Below are 20,179 nucleotides of genomic sequence, written 5' to 3'. Positions count from 1 at the left end.
CCAGCAAAATGTTAACCGAGTTTTTTGTATTACCGCAACAGAGTTAGACGGCCAGTGTGATAGACTCCGGGCCAAGGCAGTATATGAAACCGGACTAAGATTTTTCATATCTCTGCCTTGTTAGTACGGATACATTCCAATAATAAATGGTAGGTAGCTTTGCTTTTTTGATTCCCTTTTACTCGTATCTTCGATAACTATTATAGTTGTTCAAAGTTGTTTGACGTATCACTCACTACACACACTACTACACTACTGTTTATCTATGTAGATAAATATAATGAATGAGTTAATTAATGAATACACTTTTATTGTACACCAAAGAGTAAATTCACAGAGATACAGAAAAAAAATTGATATGATTAGCCGAAATATCTTAAATATCCATTGTATGGGAACTGACTGACTTTAGATCGGTATCGACAGGTAGGTATGCATGAATCCATACTATCGTTAAGTTTAAAAAAAAACATTGGTTCAATCGATGTCATAAAATTTTGTATATATTTTCTAACGTTTCTAGATTTTTAAGCACATGAGTTCCTTACGAAGACGCAAGTTTAGACTGCAAACTTTCCAAGTAATACAAATCCAATAAAGAAACTTCTCCTTTGTTTTGAATCCAATAACAGTTCCAAACAAGCAACTCTATATTTTAATTTGCGATAAAAGTAATATATTTTGGGTTCACTTTGACTCGTGATATTTTTGAGAATCTTTTCAGTGAGGCTATTGCAAAACAAATCAAGTAAACGTAAAAAAATAAAAAAAATATTTTTGTCAGAAGTGGGATTCGAACCCACGCCCACAGAAGTGGACTGTGACCTGAACGCAGCGCCTTAGACCGCTCGGCCATCCTGACTGAAGACTTGTTAGTCAATATTTGAAACGATTGATATCATATTACGTAAAAGGAAGTCTCATCCTGTAAAAATTTAACGTTTTATTTTGTAACCTGAAATTTGATCAATCTCCAAGCAAGCTTTAAACGAAATCGTTTCATCGTTTGGAAAAACCAACAGATAAACAGCGTAACTTTCGAATTCATAATATTGGTATGGTTACGAAAGTAGAAGTTGCTTCACATTGCGTTGATTTAATTCAAAGACAATGGCTATTATTTTGACTTTTTTATGTCACAATGGTTATCATTATGAACAAAGACTCCTCCACATCTTAAAGTGGGTTAAAATTAATGAGAACGATAAACTCTGCCCAATTAGGGAAACCGTTGATTTGGAAAAAATGTTGAAGGAGGCTTTTGTTTGCTATACAAACGCTTTTCAGCCCCTGCTAGTAAACACTCGTACGGGCAAAGTCGTTCTACCAATTTACCTGAGGTTCCGTTTCTATGCGATGTAAGAGCTTTAGGTGTTATAATATAGAGTAATAATTAAGGGCCGTAAGAACGACCCTTAAACAACAAGACAGACAAGATTCATGGCTGGGTTTCGTAAGTCAAAGGAGAAACCTATTACAAGATTGTTAATTTTTTTTTCGCACTGCAAGTTAGCCCTTGATGGCAATCTCAACTTATGGTAACTGGCGATGCAGTCAAAGATAGTAACGGGCTAACATGTTAGGGAATATGCCAGCTATATTAATAAAACCATACCATACCTGAAATCTATTAAGATTTCAGATTTGTGTAAAGTAGATTTTATAATATTTATTTTAGTAGCAGGCACTCAATGTCGATTTTCCCTATTGCTATCGGGAATGTTTTTATATAAATATTGATTCAAATTTGAAACCGTGAACGCGTTGTAGCAAGGTGGCTGTCGGTTATAGTGTGTAGTCATATACCTAATACATAAATCATACATGTATCAAATAAGGTCTATATTTAGTTTTTTGAATCTATTGTTCCTTAAATAAAAAGAGCCTTGTTAAGTAAAGCATAACTCAAAAATTATGTGGTTTGACAGTATATTTTTCATAGTATATATTTTAAAAATCATAAAAGTAAAGTTAACCATTAGGGACTTGAGACGTCGCGTGCAAATGGTTAGGATTAGCATACATGTGTCGGAGATACGAGGTCTGCCGAATTTAAACGACCTTCCGGAGAACAGTTAAAGGATACGCCTAAAAGTTGTGATATATTTGATTAAACCACCTGAAAATTTTGTTCACTTTTCAAACATCTGCAAGTTAAATTTCAACTTGTAGACGAACAATACTGCACACGTTAAATGACAAAAGAAACATAAAAAACTTTGACTTTCTAAAATGTTTAAACAATTTGCTAGGAGATACGTAATGACAAGTGAAGGTATTTCAAAAGGAAAGACCCTAAAAGTTAAACTTTCGGCAACAACGTTTAATTCCGTTAACAATGTTCCACTTTATAACTTTCTTAATAGGCCAAATAAATAAAAGGATTTTGTTTGTTTATTTGTTTTTTTGAATGCATGTTTTATTTCAATAAGTTTAGGGAAACTTTTCTTTCATTTGTAAAAATAATACATGGGAATTATTGCATGCCTCATAAGCAAAGCGTTGAGGTGGGTATTACTGTCAGTTTACGCACACCGAATGATTCTGCAACTTAAAATGTCACATTTTTTTATTCTTTATTGCTATTATAAGTGAATATAAATAGACAAATGTTGAGAAAAAACACTATTTTTAACACTCATGATATTTTTAAGTCTATCCGCACATTCAGACACACGGACTTCCACGTCCGTGTGTCTGAATGTGCGGATCCCGTATCTTGTAGTCACGATAACGAGCGAAATACTTCACTTATCGAGTTGTTTTTTTATAGGCTTCAGTATTTTGAGGAATAGAAGAAGGAATAGAAGAGAATTATTATTTACAAATAATCTCAATTTTATTGTAATGAATGAGATTATGAGGCGTGCATTTTTGGATTTTCCAACTATTTTAGATCGCACTAAAATTTCAATCCTAATGGAATCATTGACGTAAATAATTGACGCCCACGTGTTAATTATATATACAGTTCACTTGATTAAAAACATATTATGTTCTATAAAAATCTTCGCGTCTGTTAAATGTTGTCTACCATTCTATCAGTATTAACATAAAAAAGAGGACAATAAAATTACTCGGAAAAACGAATTCCGGTTTCAATTAATCGAGTTGCTGACGTGAAAAATTGAGAGAGAGTGTTTGTTATATTAACGCCAACGGTGAATTTGTCACAAATGCGCTATCAAATTTAATAAAAAAATATTAATTAGAATCTTCTAATATCTAATAGAAGTGCAAAAAGGAGGCATGACTCAGGTTCTGATTTTCATAACGTGTCTCCTTTCTGCATAAATCTTTGGTAAAACACCTGCAGGCGGGTATAAGGGAATTAATATATTTACAATGTCGGAACACGTCTGCCACGAAACTCTCATATTGTAGTCTTGAAGCTAAAAACAGAAACAGAAATAAATTAGATTACACTTAGAGTAACAGACGACATAAGATTTGCATAAACTAATTTGGTTAAAAGGCGAAAAGTCTAGGGACCAGTTGTGGTTCCAGCATCTTTACATTTATGCGCTTGAAAAATATTTACTTAGCGCTTCATCTTTCCCCTTGTTACAACCATGTTACTGGACCATTTTAGCTACGTAGTCAGTTATAAACATTAAGCTGAATAAATTTTGATTAATATTAGGTCTGATCAGTTAATCATTAAATAACTCATCTGAGAAATCAAATAATTAGATATTATACAGTACATAAAACTGTCAACGTCACATTTATAACGAAGCGATTATCGGGCGATAGACAAATAAGCTCTAAATTTATTATTTTCATTACCAAATACCTGTCCCTACTAATATTATAAATCTCAATGTAAGTTTGTTTGTTACTCTTTCACGCAAAAACTACTTAACTGATCCTCATGAAACTATCTATGTACACATATTCTTGGATATGTTATAAGTAATATAGGATACTTTTTATCCCGGCACTAAGCTCGGTTCCTTTGGGAGAGGGGATGAGTGTTTGACGATTTTACACCATAACTCCGACAAATTATAACCGATTTAAATATTTGTACTATAGAGGTTATAATAAGTTTAATTTTGCCCAAACTGTGGTTGGAGATAGAGGACAGAACTCCTCAGCGGACAGCAGCAAACCCCTCATTTAAGGCTTAGCGATACTGAATTCTTTAATTTTTTTTAGATCTACGACTAATTTTAATACCACATCAAAAAACAAAATCAAACGCAGACGAAGTCGCGGGCAACAGCTAGTATAATAATATTTCAGCCGTAGCTCCTTGCGAATGAACTCGTCCAGGGACGTACTTTCGCCATGAGGATTTTATTAATAATAAAAAAAAAAGGATCTTAAAATTAGGTAACAAAATAAACTTAAATAAGCTATAAACAAACAAACATAATTCCATGTTGGTAGTGACATATCTGTGGTGTTGTTTCTTCCAAACAGAGTATCGCCTCAGCGTTATGCTGTAGCAGTGGTAATTTCTGCCGCAAAGCAGCATTGCTCTGTTGCGGTCTAAAGGGTGCTAGCCGGTGTAATAAAAGGCATATGGGGCTTAACACCTACGCCTCTGGTTTATGGACACAGGGCGGCACTCAACAGGATACGTTCATGCCCGCTGAAGTGTTGCTCTGGTTTCATCTTTTTGGTCCGTCAATTGTTACTATATATGAAATATGCATTAACTGTATAACCTTAAATATTAATAATAATATAGTCTGCCCGTACGTTCTTACTACATCTATACTTATAATAAAACTGTAACTGGAAGTTTTCTGTACATTTAACATATTTTCTGTCTGTCTGTCTGTCTGTCTGTCTGTCTGTCTGTTCGTCCGTCCGTCCGTCCGTCTCTCTGTCTGTCTGTCCGACTGTCTGTCTGTCTGTCTGTCTATCTGTCTGTCTGTCCGGGCATAACGCGAAAACTACTGAACGGATTTAAATAAAATTTGGTATAGTGGTAGCTGATATTCCGGGTCAACATATAGGATACCTTTTGATCCCGATAAACAACAAGTATCCTAAGGGAAACGGGATGAAAAATTTTATTAGTTTTACTATTAGTTTGTGAAAGTATGGATGTATGTAAGTATATATGTGTCAAGTAAAATATTTACAACTTACTAACTCTGTATACCACGTAAAATAATATCAGGCAAATAGCTAGGCACGATGATTATGATTTTAGCATCACATCTATTCTAGCTTCTCGACTGACTCAAACGCGGACAAAGTCGCGAGGGTCCGCTAGTTATAACTAAAGTTTTACTTGATACTTATAATTTGAAATATAATCTGGTTAGATTTCGAAAATATTACGACATCTATAATGCAATCAAACTGAAATTGTGGTTTGAAGGATAGGGAAACGTTTGACAGCGGAACAGATGGTACCAGAATAGTTTTCGATGTGACTCTGTCTACTTAATGCGACGCCGACAAGAAAGTCACAAGTTATATTAGAAGCGCCAGATGATGCCCAGTATGCTGCAGGAAAACTTTTTAGCGTATAAAAACTGACTATCTATATTCTATTGGCTTGCGGTGATTTAAAATATCCCAATTATTTCGATGTTATTCAAGCGTGAATGCTCACTGGACATAAGTTTCTTGTAGAGATTTTCACACTTCAGCATCTTGTAACGTTTTAAGTTTTATAATAATAGTGGCGGATACAGCAACGCCACTTTTTCTAGTGTGCATATTTTATCTTTCCTGAAATTTACCTACCTACGAGCTCCTTCGGGGCACGGGTCTCCTTCCACAGTGAGAGGTGAAGGTTGTGGTCCACCAAGTTGGCCCAGTGTGTATTGGTGGATTTCAAACACCTTTGAGAACATTGTGGATAACTCTTAGGCACGCAAGTTTCCTGCTATGTTTTACTTTACGGTTGAAGCAAGTGATTAAATATCACTTAAACACATAACTTAGAAAAGTTAGAGGTGCGTGCTGGGATTCAAACTCGGCCCCCCTCCAAGGTAAGTCAAGCTCCTACTGCTAATTCTTCCTCTCTATCGCCCGCTTCCTAACTCTGAATATCTACACCAATACTGGATGGAAATGCTAATTCGATTGTTACCTCGATCCTAACAGTGTAAACCATTTAAAATAGGAAAATAACATATAGCTATAGTAGTATTGGGAAATAACACAGCTGTTATAGTAGGTGATAAGGTTAAGTTTTAGTTAGTGTTTTTTATTTACTCATGGTATGAATTTACAAAGATGTGTTAGCCTGAACAACAAACATATAAGTTTACGTTAGCAATAAGCACGTTTAATATCTATTGCATTGTATGAGTTACATTTAATTGACAAAGTTAAGAAATAATTTAAAAAAACCTATCTATCCTAAAGGTTGTCTGGAAGAGATCGCTCTTTAGCGGTAAGAACGTCTTTTGGTACTTTTTTAATAATAATAATTCTTTATCTGGTAACTATGACCCATCTGCACTATTATATAGCATAATAATTAAAAAGTAATAATCACAAACTAAAAAACAAAATACATGAGACATTAATGTTAAATATACAAACTGTTTATTAATAGTTTATTATAAATTAGAATGCCTGCCTCTAGGCAGCCCTACATGGAGTTTAATATAAAGCTAAATTGGAGAGTCTTATCTATTTATTTATGCTTTCAGAATGCCGTCACTGCTTACCCACGTCCTTTTCATCAAGAATGCTATGCGTTTTCTTCCGATGGCAAAAAGTCATCAGTATGAGCCCTCGCGAACATTTCGGATGCATTAAAATAACGTGGTAAGCCCAACAGCATTTTGAAACCATTATTATACTGAACTCGTACTCATATACACTTACGTCCATAAAAAACATCACCGGCTTTAAGAATATTGATCTTCTTATATCCAGTTCATTACTAGGTACGCTATCTGTTGACTCAAACATAACTCTCAAAATTTAGACGTGCGTGCTGGAGATAAAACTCCATAAGCGATCAAGCTCAAAAGGTCATTACTCTTTTTAAAATTTTAGTAACTATGACTATGAAGACGGTTACTTTGCAAAAAAAAACATTTAGTTGTTTAATTTCATCGCCCGCTTATTTTTATCACAGTGGGGATAGAGATCAAATTTGGCACAGTTGAAGATAGTTTTCGTGAAATGATTTTCCGATTTTTTCCTGAGATTCTTGTGACATATAACTGTACTTATCCCTCCGAACTGCTTGGTTTCCAATATCAAAATGAGGATTGAAATAATGAAATTGTAATATACCTTTTCGATATCGCCTATACATTGGAACGCAATGGCTCGCAAAAAAGCAATTTGCAACTTGATTTGATAAAGCTGTTCTCATAATTTTCTACATAAATTTATGTTTCTGAAATCTTCTTACAATAATGATGTTTTAATAGAAATTTATATACATCCAACAGATTAAAGTATACACATTGATACAAAGTTTTTTGTTTTCTCTAACATTTAATTGTCATCAAATAATAATATATACTTTGAGAACATCTTACATACATCTTTTTAAGGACTTTATTACCTGTAATTTTCATTGTATCTAGTTCTTCCCAAGAGTTTGAGCACAATATTCTGAACACCAAACTTTAGTTACTAACTGCCTTCCGAAATATTACATTAAGTTGACCAAATTGAACTTTGGTAGACTCATGAAAATCTTCGGTGATAGTGAGGTACCTAAAGTAATAATTTCTTTGTAAAGTGGTGGTTCAAATCGACCACAATTATTGTTTTATTTTCTGCATAAACCAGTACCAACTCTTTCATAATAATCTCTCCCTTTGGCAAACCATAACATTAAAGACCACAGGTAAATTGAAAAAAAAAGGTTTAAAGAAACATAGGGTTTCTAAAGCATTACCAGCTTAAATAAACATAATACAACTCTGTGTTAATAGCAAAGCGTACAAAAGGCCAAAGAAATCTCAAACCATTAATTACCATCACTTTTTTTCTTTTAAAGCTTTATATAATGGGATACTTGAATAAATAAAAACGGTGCGTCATGAAAAGTGTTTGATAAAAAAAAATTGTTTTGTCCTTTATTTTCTTCTATTTTGATATCAGATAATATATATATAATAATGTAACTGTATGGTCGTATCTCTACGTACGTGCCAGGTTTTAGGCAGGAATGGCATGTTTGGCAAACGTAGCGTTGATGAGTGAATGGTCTTCACTCACTCGTAGACAGATAATATTATCTATACATACGATTATCTGTAACCAACTAAAAATTTTGCGTCTGAATAGCTGTACAATTAAAAGTAAAGCTAATTATTATTAGATATTACTGTCATCCTCATCATATCAACCGATAGACATCCACTGCTGGACATAGGTCTTCGAAGGGTGTTCCAAATTCCACTGTTTTGTGCCGCTTATGTCCAGCGGCTCGTGCTTGATGTCGTCTGTCCACCTCGTTGGCGGTCGACCAACGCTGCGCTTACCAGTTCGGGGCCGCCATTCCAGCACCTTGGAACCCCAACGTCCATCCGTTATCTGAGCTATGTGACCCGCCCATTCAGCTTTGCGATTCGTTGAGCTATGTCGGTAACTCTGGTTATCCTACGATGGATCTTCTCATTTCTGATTTGATCACGCGAGATATTCTCTCCATCGCCCGCTGAGTGACTCTGAGCCTTCTTATGAGGCCCATAGATATTATTGTATGATAGTCATAATTGATGGTAAATTTAAAACCATCGCCTACAAATAGAGCAACATTGCACAGGGCATGCAATGGAAAAGCCCTGTAAAGGGTTCCCCTGTGTCCATCAATTTGAGACGTAAGTGCAACTGGTGCGTGCAATTACATCAATGCTAAAGCTGGCAATGTAACACAAAGTTGTTTATATTTATTTAAGCTGGTAATTCTTTAGAAACCCTATGTTCCTTGAAACATTTTTTTCAATTTATACGAGTAGGTTATTTGAATAAATACAATATATTATCTTATAAATGTGTCTTATAATTTTTTTCTACATTTTCCATAGTTATCTATTCCCTACTAAATGTGTAAGTGTGGATGTTTGTTACTCAATCACGCAAAAACGGCTGAACGGATTTGGATGAAATTTTGCATGCATGTAGCCTACAATTATAAAAGGGATAAAAGGTAGCCTATGTTCTTTACATGTAAAAACACAGGCATAATAACATAGTCATAGACATTTTATCCCGATTTCAGTAGTTCCCGAGGCAAATTGATTACAAGCTAAGCCGCGGGCAGACAGCTTTGAAATTTAGTATGCATATCGCCTATGCTATGGAAAAGGACATGTACTTTCTATACCAATCGCTCAAAAAGTTCCCATAGTAGGATTAAAAATTGTTGTCGAGCGAAGCTTTAGACCTAATTCTGAAGTCCACGCAGACGAAGTGGCGGGCAGATGTTAGTTTTCAATAAATACCCTACTTAAATGAAACCTATTCATTTGTTTTACCTTACCCCAATAAAACCTTTATCATTTATTGTACTCGTGTAATGTTGTGTGTGTACTAAGTCATGCTAAAAAAAAACGTACGAATTGATTTCATGAATCTGCCAATTTTCATAATATATAATTTAATACTCAGAACGTATTAATTAACTCTTGACTGGACATGGATATTAAATAATGTTGAAGGTGTCGCCCTATAGAATTTCTGTTTCAAAGACCCAGCTTACCTGCAGACATCTGCAGGTAAGCTTAGCAATACAAGTTAAGCCATGGTGGCAACAGGGGGTTATCGAGGGTGGAATGAAAGTGGATGAAAGCGTTAGCCATGTATAAAATCATTTTGGAACACGTCTCGATACCTAAAAATTAAGTATCCAATGCTTGTCATAAAACGAGCTTTCGTTTTATATTTCTTAAAAACCAGCAATGGATGCATTGAATTGCGAAAATTTTACTAAAGCTTTCATGTTAGAGGTGTGGCGTTCTGAGACTGGCAATATCGAGTTGTCCAACGGAAAAGCTTTCAGTGTAATATCGGGTCGCAAACAAGGAGGACGTATACACGGGAGTTGTGCAAACACGAAAACTACGTAACAGTAGCAGAAAGTTTCGTGAATTATATTGAAGTTTATTTTTATTTATTACCACTTCCTAACACATATGTTTTCGCTGCTGTGAAGCGTCTGTGCGTGAATTTACGGTTACAGGTAAATATTTGATTCTTTATTTAAAGTTAGTTTTTTTTAAATACTCGTTCGTATTACTTTATTTAGAGCAATTTTGAAGGAATTGTTTATAGTTTTAAAATCAATGATCTACATACTTGCTTATCATTCTGCAGAGGTTGCGGATGTTGCTCTCGACAGCATGAGAGTTTTTAGTGAGATATTTTACAATGGCACAAAGACAGACAGTTTATTCCCAGATAAATTGAAGCTCCTTCATCTGAGAGTTTTTTTAAAACATTTCATGTGATTATATAGACTGTTAGATTTAATAATAATGGCCTTTGAGAACAGTTTGGAAACTGACATCCACAATTTAAATACCACTTATTAGATAAAATATATCGTCTGTGTGACTGCAATACTTTTCCAGCGAAGTTGAAAAATGGGTCGACACCAGTTAGTGAGTTTTATCCTCCATTTCCGAAGATCCTCTGAAGAATTTTACTAATAATTTTGTCTAACAAGACTGCATAGAATCATCGAAATTAAAATTGGTTCAGTACTGATGGGTACATAGAGTTTCACCGTCTCATTTGGCGCTCATGCCTTGCTTATTCAATTTGGGTTGTATTAAGCCCAAAATGATTCATAATATTTTTGTATTACGTTAAGAATAGTTTATTTTTTCTCTTTAAATAAGAAGTTGTTTTTTAAAAAATTCCGGAGACGTGACAGCACATTTCTTTCTTTTACTGTTAATTTAAGCCATTCTTGAACCGACCATGTTAGTTTGCCTCATCATGTTTGATTTAATTTAGTGTTACGACAGCTGTAATAAGGACTAGGATAGGACTAACAATAACTAGGATAACATACAATTCTGGAAAAAGCCTGTGAACCGTTCCCGTAGGCTTTAAAAACTTACCTACATTGACAAAATTTTGCATAGAGATAGCTTGCACCTTATTGGTGAACGTGGGTTTCATTTTAGGCCGGAAAAACAAATGGTTGAATCCAATAATTTTTAGTCCAACGCGTGAATCAAATCCGGAACATCCTTAGTCGACTAGCTAACTACCAGACGAGCAAAGCAGTTACTCATATAGAAGCACAAAGTGCCAGTAACTATTATTTATTGGTATACATAAACCATTATACCAACGCTATAACCGTACACTGAACTTAAACTAGGCGTAAAGACTATAAGACTTCATAGCAATACACGTGAATACGATTGAAACATTTGTAATCAAAACCTACAGCTAGACATTAAGATATCTGCAATCATGGCATCCGTTGATAAGAATTGATTTCACACAGTTACGTAGTTAATTTCTAAACTCTTTACTAGACGGCCTGCTGCGAATAAGCAAGCAAGAAGCGCAGCGTTTGCTTTGTTCCAACCTTAAAATTTTATAATACATTACATTACTAGGTTCCATACTGTGTGTAAATGAAAGCGACACCGATTGCTTCCAAGTAACTATGTCGTTAAGAAAATCGTCAACTTAGTATAAAGTATTCTTGACTTAATGAATTTGTTAAGTAAAGATTAATCCATTTGGTAAATACAAAATATCTTCGGAATCATATAAACATCACAAATATTTCATAATTATTTTTTGTAAATAGTTAGCTTATTAACAATTTTTTTTTGTTTACAAAGACTACTACCTACCTACGGTAACATTACTGTGTAATTTCGATTGAAAGCCTTTGTGCTGGCCATGAATTTCAATTCAGTAGATAATTGGTAATTTTATCAACAAACATAGGTTTTCGTACATTCACATTCATTAATTAATTAAACCGCACAGTTTGTTTCATCAACATGTTGGAAGTATTTATGGATATACGTTATCCATTGCTAGCAATTTTTGAAAAAAAGGCGTTATGGAGGTCGACCGATCTTTGCCTTCATTTTTAATGTTTAAAAAATAATTGATGTACTATCCATAGTGATATTCTCTATTAGATAAAAGATGGAGTAAAAAATGGATGTATAGCAAAAGTGCAATTCAGTTTATAATAATTCATGTAAATAATGAATGTGTTGTCTGAAAAGGTTTCGTTATTTCGGTTGCTAATGGTTAATCCTAGTTCATTTGTTTGATATTGCTATAAATAATATTAATTTGCTCGCACTGTGATACGTTTTATAAATAATATTTAAATAATATTTATTTTTTATCGTAATGAAATTTTGGTACCTGTATAAATATAATATATTAACTTTTCAATTGAAAAATTGTCTATTTAATTTGTCATTTATTGGCACGTGCCTACTTTTAACAGCGCAATATAAAAATTTAATTTAGGAGTTATAGATTTTATTATTTAATAAAGATAACCAACAGCTAATACATTTCGACTTATTGACAATTATCCTCGAAAAATAAATTGAAGTAAAATATGAGAGGATGTTTTTTTCATATTACGCATCTAATTGAAAAAGGGAGGAAGAGGCGTACAAACGATTAAAAACCGAACTATATTTCTATACAGACATCGGAACTAGATCTTATTTTAATTTTTATCAGCTTATCTACCAAGTAATAAAAGATTGATGGATGGGTATTTTTTCGTTCGACTGCGGTTTTTTCCAAATCTGAACCATTGCCAAACTGTTAAATGTGCCTGGAAAAATATTAATACAATTTTCAATGTTCTGTATTCCCATGCCTATTTAAATTCCTTAACAAAGTTATGGATCGTTAAAATATTCTGTTATTTGGTACAAATATTGAAAGTGCTGATTGTGCTTGCGATAGGATGTTGATTGGGGCGGAAATGTAAATGTAGAACTAGACATTGCATTTGCTATTATCTTGATTGAGCATATCCGTATTAATGTAAATATATTTAAAGAATAAAATAAAATGCATTTTTTTTATTGAAAGTTATGATTTGCAAATCCATCTTAGGAAAGGTAGATTAACTTGGTCTTTAAGTTTTGTAATGCAATTTTTTTTTATAATCACAAGTTGGCATGTTTATAAAAAAAACGTTTATTTTTCTATGTACTTTTTAGGCAATGAAAATTATTTTCCTATGTGTTAAATTCTTTAGACACTCTTTCTAAGTAAGCGCCCTTCTAGTTTAGACCTATAATCAGGTAAAAAACAATCAGGTATAGTTTTATAATTTTTATAGTGTTTTTTCCTGTACTTGGAGGAAATATATTTAAAATGTATATCACTTATGTATATAAACATTTTCGGAACCGACAGTATTTCGACCTGCGACTCTATGGCTGATTCTCAGGCCGCGATTCCCAGAGAGTCGCAGGTTGAAATCCTGTCGGTTCCGAACATTTTTATTTGCATTTTAAATTTATAAAACTATCAGGTGTGTTCAATCAAAAAAGGTACCAACAGAGATTGATGGGAACTTACCCATAACCTCATACCTCATACCTCGTACACGAAAATGTGTAGAGGTTTTTTAAAAAGAAAACGTGATATTGACACAGTATCATGCAGGAGTACAGCAAACGTAAGCTATAAACGAAGGATAGGCGAAAAAGGAAAACGGATACCATTTTTTTCTAAGCAACGCTCGTCTGGCGTTTGAAAATTGAAAAGAACCCAATTTAAAACTTTTGTACATATTTTCTCTTCGTAAGTAAGAGGAAAAATATGTATGAAATCAATGAAAGGCTTAGTATATTGTGGCTTAAACGCTGTTTCAATAGTATCGACCATACTTTCCGTGAAGTCTTTCGTGCATATTTTATACAAATTGTATTTACAAAATGTTACCAAAATCATAACAACTCGTTTTTAATTATAAATATCACTAGCCGTTTCCCGAAACTACGTCCACGTTTCTTTAGGTGTTTATATTTTCCACAAAAGCTCATCAGTTTTCCCGGTATTAAAATGTATCCTATATATGACTTTTAAGCCGTGTTTATAATAATAATCTCGGGTGTTCTCTGGAATAAGAAAATCCTATGTATTCTCCCGGATACAAGATATAAATCAATAGGAGTGTTTTAAGAGTGTGCAGTTGTGCAGAGGAGTGCAGTTGTTGAGCCGAACATAGATAATGCAGAAACAAACGTTTTCACATCTATACATATAATAAAACTGTAACGGGTCAAATTCTGCATATTGAAGATATTAAAAAATATTTTTTTTGAGAGCATTCTATAATCTAAACTGAATTGAAAAGTCTGTTAGTCTGTCTATTTGTCTGTATCTGGGCCGCGCATCACACTAAAACTACTGAATGAATTCAAATGAAATTTTTCACGATTTAATTTCGTACTATGAGTTGGACATAAGATCCAAGATTGGAATCCCGAAATACAGCTTAGTTTTTTTGGTAGCCCCTCTACCTCTGATATGAATATATTTGATGATTTATCAGCATAACCCTGAGAAATGTTAACCGATAAAATAATTCATTAGAACTGGATAGGTTATATATATATATCAGTTTAATTTCGGCCTAATTTCGCCTAGCTCTGATGAATATGATTGGAGGTAGACGAAAGAACTCCTCAGCCGATAACTCAGCAACAAACCGCTCACAAAATGCTTAACGATATTGAATACATAAAATGTTATCATTTTTAAGGACTTAATACGAAATGTTAGAAATTGTCTTGTTAAAGGTTAACTTTAGCATACGAATCAACTAACAATGCGATTTCGATACTTCGTTTAAGGATTACTATTCTTTGTTAGTGATAGGAGCTAAGACTGATTAATATCAAACTACTTATCAAATTTACAAAGTAAACCCATTTAATTTACTGACTTGGGGCAATGTTGCTTACCCTAGCGTTATCGGCTAACATGTGGTGCTGCTGTTATAGCACACATTATTTACATCAAGCTCAAATTTGCCTGTTATTCTTCAGCTAGGCTAGTTTTTGCAGAACACTTGTAAAATAAAAATGCATAATGTATGCGACGCTTAAGCGAAGAGAATAAGGCCTAGTTTACTTTGACGGTATAGAGTTCGATATTTGAAAGAGAGAGTCCTCGATTGTGAGTTAACATATCTTGTACTAAGACAGTGCGATTGAAAAAGCTTTACGATTAGTATTTGATTTATTAAGGCAGGTGTAGTCTGTGTAGCAGTACGTTTCATCCCGTAATTAACGCTAATCATGATTTCAGATACATTATTTAGACAATTTCAAGATCATCTAGATGTAATAGGATCACCCAAATCAAAACAAATGTTGGAAATCTGTAAAAACAGCGGATGAGTCCCGCACAGATTTCCTGTTTCTAAGTAAAAAAAAATCTGTTTTTAGAAGTTTGTTAAAATAAATTAAATTAAAATATTAATTGATTGAGAATAGAGTATCATGAAAATAAATTGACTTCCTGTAATGTATAATTTTATTACCTCTCGTCAATTTAATTTTGGGGCTTAAAATTAATGAGAAAATATTAAAACATTTTCTTCGACGGAATGGCAACATCTGGAACCGGAACAATATTTAATGTTTTAATAATGAAGCTCAGCTACGCAGAATCGTAACAATAATTTAAATAAATATTTGAGGCTATAACGAGACAGGAATAAACGAATTTCAGTGACAAAAAACAATATGCTTATAATAAATATAACCAATCCCTATTTTGTATATTTATATATTATATAATATTGTATTTAACCTTTACTGTTGTCTGTTTGCTTGTACGTTGCCGATCGCCGTTGGAAAAATTGAAAAATTTTCATTTTTCATTTTTTTACTAATAATTTTCGATCTTGCAAAATTAAATAGATACTTAAATTAAGCGCGGCTTGCCCAAGCCAGAGTACCCGTTATAAGCCGTTTTTTCATCCTTTTGGGAAAATTATAAATATTGATTCTACAATTCCGAGAATTAAGACTTTTTTTAGGAAATTTCATTCTCTTTTTGAATCTTTTTTCAGTTTTGAAAAATGTTGATTAGTTTTTGGGATATTTGCAAAAAACCAAAGCCACCTTTTTTTTAGTTAATTGTTAATAACTTTTACAATTTCTGCAAGCGGATCTTCATTTTTCATCTAGATGTCATTCCAAATCGAGTGACACCTCGATCATAATTTTTGGAGGCTGCTGAACAAAGTTGGTCCAAAAAGCACTTATTATCAAAATTAAGCTTAATTTGCTATACTCCGCGAAAAGCAGGAGAATCTGTGTGGTGTAATATATAATTTCTTCAATCCTTATACTCCACACCGTATAACCGTGTGGAGTATAAGGATTGAAGAAATTATAAATTACACCACACAGATTCTCCTATACACCGTATAACCGTGTGGAGTATAAGGATTGAAGAAATTATAAATTACACCACACAGATTCTCCTGCTTTTCGCGGAGTATAGCAAATTAAGCTTAATTTTGATAATATATCATGGATTTCCGCAAAGTAACGCCTGCTTCTATACAATACAAAAAGCACTTGTTGACTAGACTATGATTCTGTTGAACACAAATGTCTATATTAAACTAATTTAGTTTAATTCAAGACAGATCTAAAAAGAGTGTTTTACAATGTACGAGGTCAGTGGTAGAAAGGGTTACCTCTATATCACGATATATCAATTAAGCTTTTGAGATTTATGTGAACTAGTTACTTATTAAATCAATATACATTTACATCAAAGTTGACACCATTGACTTTAGTGTTCACTATAAGTTTCAAATTATATCATCTATGTGCATATAAACGAATTCTAGTGCGTGTTTCTTCCAAATACTCGAAAATGGCTGGACCCCTATGAACATCATTTTTTATTTTGTTTTCATAGATACTGGGTTAATTTAAAAAAAATTGAAAACCCAAATTGAAAGAATCTTTTGTATGGGGATTGCCACCGCGGAATAAGCCCAATTAATGGCGTCCTTTAAAAAATACGAAACTCAACTGATCTAGTTAAAAAAAACATTAGTGAAAACTAGAAATATGAGAATAAATAGAATCTGTCTACCAATCTGCACTTGGCTAGCGTGGTAGACGACGTCCTAGACCCTCTCATTTTGACAGGAAGGACTATGCCCTATAGTGGGCCGGTAATGGATTGATGATGATGAAGCTATTGTCTATGACTGTAGTGGTATTAGTAATCACTCAACTCTATTTTATATATTAGCTTCGCGTTCTGGAAACGGTCATGGAAGATTTTATTCCGAAAAAATAACCGCGGACCATTGCTGTGGGATTTAATTTTCGAGATAGCGTGCATCGTCAATCCTGCAGAAAGGTGTATGGTAGTAGATCCTGCATTTCTACAAAACCAAATGCATGCGGGCTTTTTTATTTAAATATTTCAATAAAAAGTGTAATGATGAGATAAAAGTATATAATAACATCAAAATACAATTGAATATACAGAGGCTTACTCAGCAGAGCGTTAATTTGTACAGCAAAAGGCAATCCATAAAATTTATTCTCTCCTTGTTCCAGGTTGCTGTCAGAATTTAGAATGGATTGTTGCTCCGTGCAGAATACATTCTTGTTAATTTTGCTTGCTTTATTAGTAGGTACGTATGCCAGCTTTACTAAACCATTAAAAAAAGCAGAAGTTAGAAGTCATAATATTGTTGTTTATTATTTCCAGGTCAAGGCGATGGTAGATGGAAAAAATCAAATAGAGAAATGCTTCAGCACGATGTAAAATTATTCAAAAAGATGACTGGTATGTACTGTATTCAGTGAATATACATTATTATAAAAAAAATGGGGGTACAAAAACTCCCAAAAATGTTGGTCGTTTTTACTTCAGTATTAATTTAATAAGAAATAGTTTCGTAACCTATTTTCCAACCACTCGAACTTTACTTGCAGTATTTTCCCTAAGTTATATTATAAAAAACGCAACAAAAATAAATATGTTTGTTTTTCTTATAGAAAAAATCAAAGACGAACTCGGAGCATATTACGAGGAATACTCAGATGAACCATTTGCGGATTATTTTTTTGAAGAGATAGATTATTTGCAGAGTAGAATTGAGAGAAATATGAACAGAAAAACGAGAACAGGCAGACGTAAAGAAATAAACAATTCTAATTTTGATGACGAAAATAATTCTCCACAACGTTATACAAAAAACGTGTTAAAGAACATTCAGGCTTCAGTAAAAAACGTCACTTTTGAATCAAGTGATAGAAGTTATGAGTGGCCTAGTTTTGAAGATATTTTATCAGAAATGGGAAAAAAGTACGATTGGAAAAACGACCGATGGATAAAAGTAAGGACTAAAATAAAGAGGAAAAACGAAGCGAAGCCAACAATACACTCTAAGAGTAGTATCGAACACCTTAAACATAACTTTAGGTATAGAATTGTAAAATTAAATAGGGGGAAAAGCAAAAGAAATGTTGTGGTAGCTGTGACAGCAGTTAGATAGAAAAATTATGTCAGTACTCGTGAAATGTTAAAGCTTATTAATGGGGGTTCTGTATTTCATAATATTGAGGGGACCAATCAGATAAGGTTGATGATTTATTTTAATGAAATAATCAATAAATTATTTGAAGTTTAGATATGGTTGGTATAAAACATAATAATTTGTCAACAGTTTAAATACTACAACAACTAATGTATATACTATTCTTTATTCAATTTAAACATCATCAAAAAAAATTCACCCACCGTTATTTAGAAGGTAAAGGTAGTTCTTTCAGTTAATGATATAAATTATACACTACTTAGTATTTTCTTGATATTCAAACCCAACGTTGGAAATAAATAAAGATAAGCTTAAGATACTCGTTGTTTGTTTATTTATTTATAACTCCTGAAATACATTAATGCTTTAAACGAGCAATTCTTGTATATATATAATTGGAATCTCGGAATCGGCTTCAACGATTTTCATGAAATTTAGTATACAGGGGGTTTCGGGGGTGATAAATCGATCTAGCTAGGATTCATTATTCATGGAAATCTTTTCATCTAGAGTATTTGATGAGCATTTATCATGCAGAAAACTTGCTTGATAAATGGCCATTTCTAAAACACTTACAAAAATTAAAATCTTTCAATTATTGTAAACTGCTTGGCGAAGGCGCTCCCTTGATGAAAATCTATATTTTAATTTAAATAAAAGTTGTAGGAAAATCTAATTGATGAAAGTTAAATAAAATAAGAATGTTTGGCTAAAATTAATAAATTTATTACTAATTCTACTAAAACCCAGTAGGCTAAATATATACACAGAAATCTACAGATCGTTTGACTTATTTCGAACATTAGCAAAATAACCTGCTCGGAACATATAAGTATTATCTGTGATATGTATAGGTATTTATAGTATTTTCTCGGCGTCATCATCATCATCATCATCATCATCATGTCAACCAATCGACGTCCACTGCTGGACATAGGTCTTTTGTAGGTAGTTCCACAATACACGGTCCTAGAAAATGTCTACTCTTATCTTGAAGGCATTATCGTCGTATGAATCAGGAAACACAAACAACAGGAATAGGAAGATTTCAAACCTTAGCGGTACGTATTAGAAACGTAGATGAAAAGCGCTTCGTGCGTGTTGCACGTATATGTCAACCACATAAGGATGCCGCCGTTCACGGCGTCCATCTGTTTTGTGATAGAATGGTGCAGGTGTAGGTGGTGTACTTCATAATCTTGTAATTATGAAGTTCTTGAGCACACTCGCCAAAGTATATCCTGTTAAAAACCGCCAGGCGTTTTTTACGTCAGTGCTGTAGTTTTGCCTGAGTAAGGGATTCGCTGCCGATGATTCTTCTGTCGCGACGATCCAAGGAGACTAAGGTTTCAGTCTGGAACTTTGCAGAGCCATCCCACAGGTGACTAAAATATTCCATACTGGTTCGCATTTGGGCTTGGTAAAGTCTAAGAAGTTGTCCCGATGTGAAACACCGGTTAACCATGTTAAAGATACCAGGTTTTTAGCAGCAGTTTATGCTCGATACTTTTCCCATAGTTGAGATTGGATGAGATGTTGATACCCAAGGGCTCGCTTACAGGCACGGATACACCCTGGAAAGAAAGAGCGAAGAAAGGGCTCTTTTTTGCACTGAATAAACACGCTTGGTTTTGGCGACGATAACTTAACCAAGTTGGATTTCATATGTAGAAAATATAAAGT

The 20,179-nt window shown here is 33.5% G+C and overlaps 1 protein-coding gene and 1 non-coding gene across 2 annotated transcripts; one reads left to right on the top strand and one right to left on the bottom strand.

Moving 5' to 3' along the window:
* Positions 1-778: 778 nt before the first annotated feature.
* Trnal-cag lies at positions 779-862 on the bottom strand. The gene has a single exon. It is a non-coding gene; the product is annotated as a tRNA-Leu (tRNA).
* Positions 863-9,985: 9,123 nt separating this feature from the next.
* LOC120629594 lies at positions 9,986-18,500 on the top strand. Its single transcript, XM_039898570.1, has 4 exons — positions 9,986-10,129; positions 17,511-17,587; positions 17,665-17,742; positions 17,955-18,500. The coding sequence occupies exons 2-4, from the start codon at positions 17,530-17,532 to the stop codon at positions 18,452-18,454; spliced, it is 636 nt and encodes a 211-aa protein (XP_039754504.1). The 5' UTR covers positions 9,986-10,129; positions 17,511-17,529; the 3' UTR covers positions 18,455-18,500.
* The last annotated feature ends 1,679 nt before the right edge of the window (positions 18,501-20,179 follow it).

The sequence above is a fragment of the Pararge aegeria genome, chromosome 14 (genome assembly GCF_905163445.1).
Source record: "Pararge aegeria chromosome 14, ilParAegt1.1, whole genome shotgun sequence".
NCBI classification, from domain to species: Eukaryota; Metazoa; Arthropoda; class Insecta; order Lepidoptera; family Nymphalidae; genus Pararge; species Pararge aegeria.
Note: the sequence above shows the minus strand (reverse complement) of the source record. Positions and strands in the feature narration are given on the sequence as shown.

What these genes read in the sequence shown, in the direction of transcription:
- LOC120629594 (XM_039898570.1), top strand. Translation starts at nt 17,530, where the DNA reads ATGGATTGTTGCTCCGTGCAGAATACATTCTTGTTAATTTTGCTTGCT. An exon ending in TTTGCTTGCTTTATTAGTAG is followed by an intron (nt 17,588 to 17,664) that starts GTACGTATGCCA and finishes TATTATTTCCAG; the next exon opens with GTCAAGGCGATGGTAGATGG. An exon ending in ATTATTCAAAAAGATGACTG is followed by an intron (nt 17,743 to 17,954) that starts GTATGTACTGTA and finishes TTTTTCTTATAG; the next exon opens with AAAAAATCAAAGACGAACTC.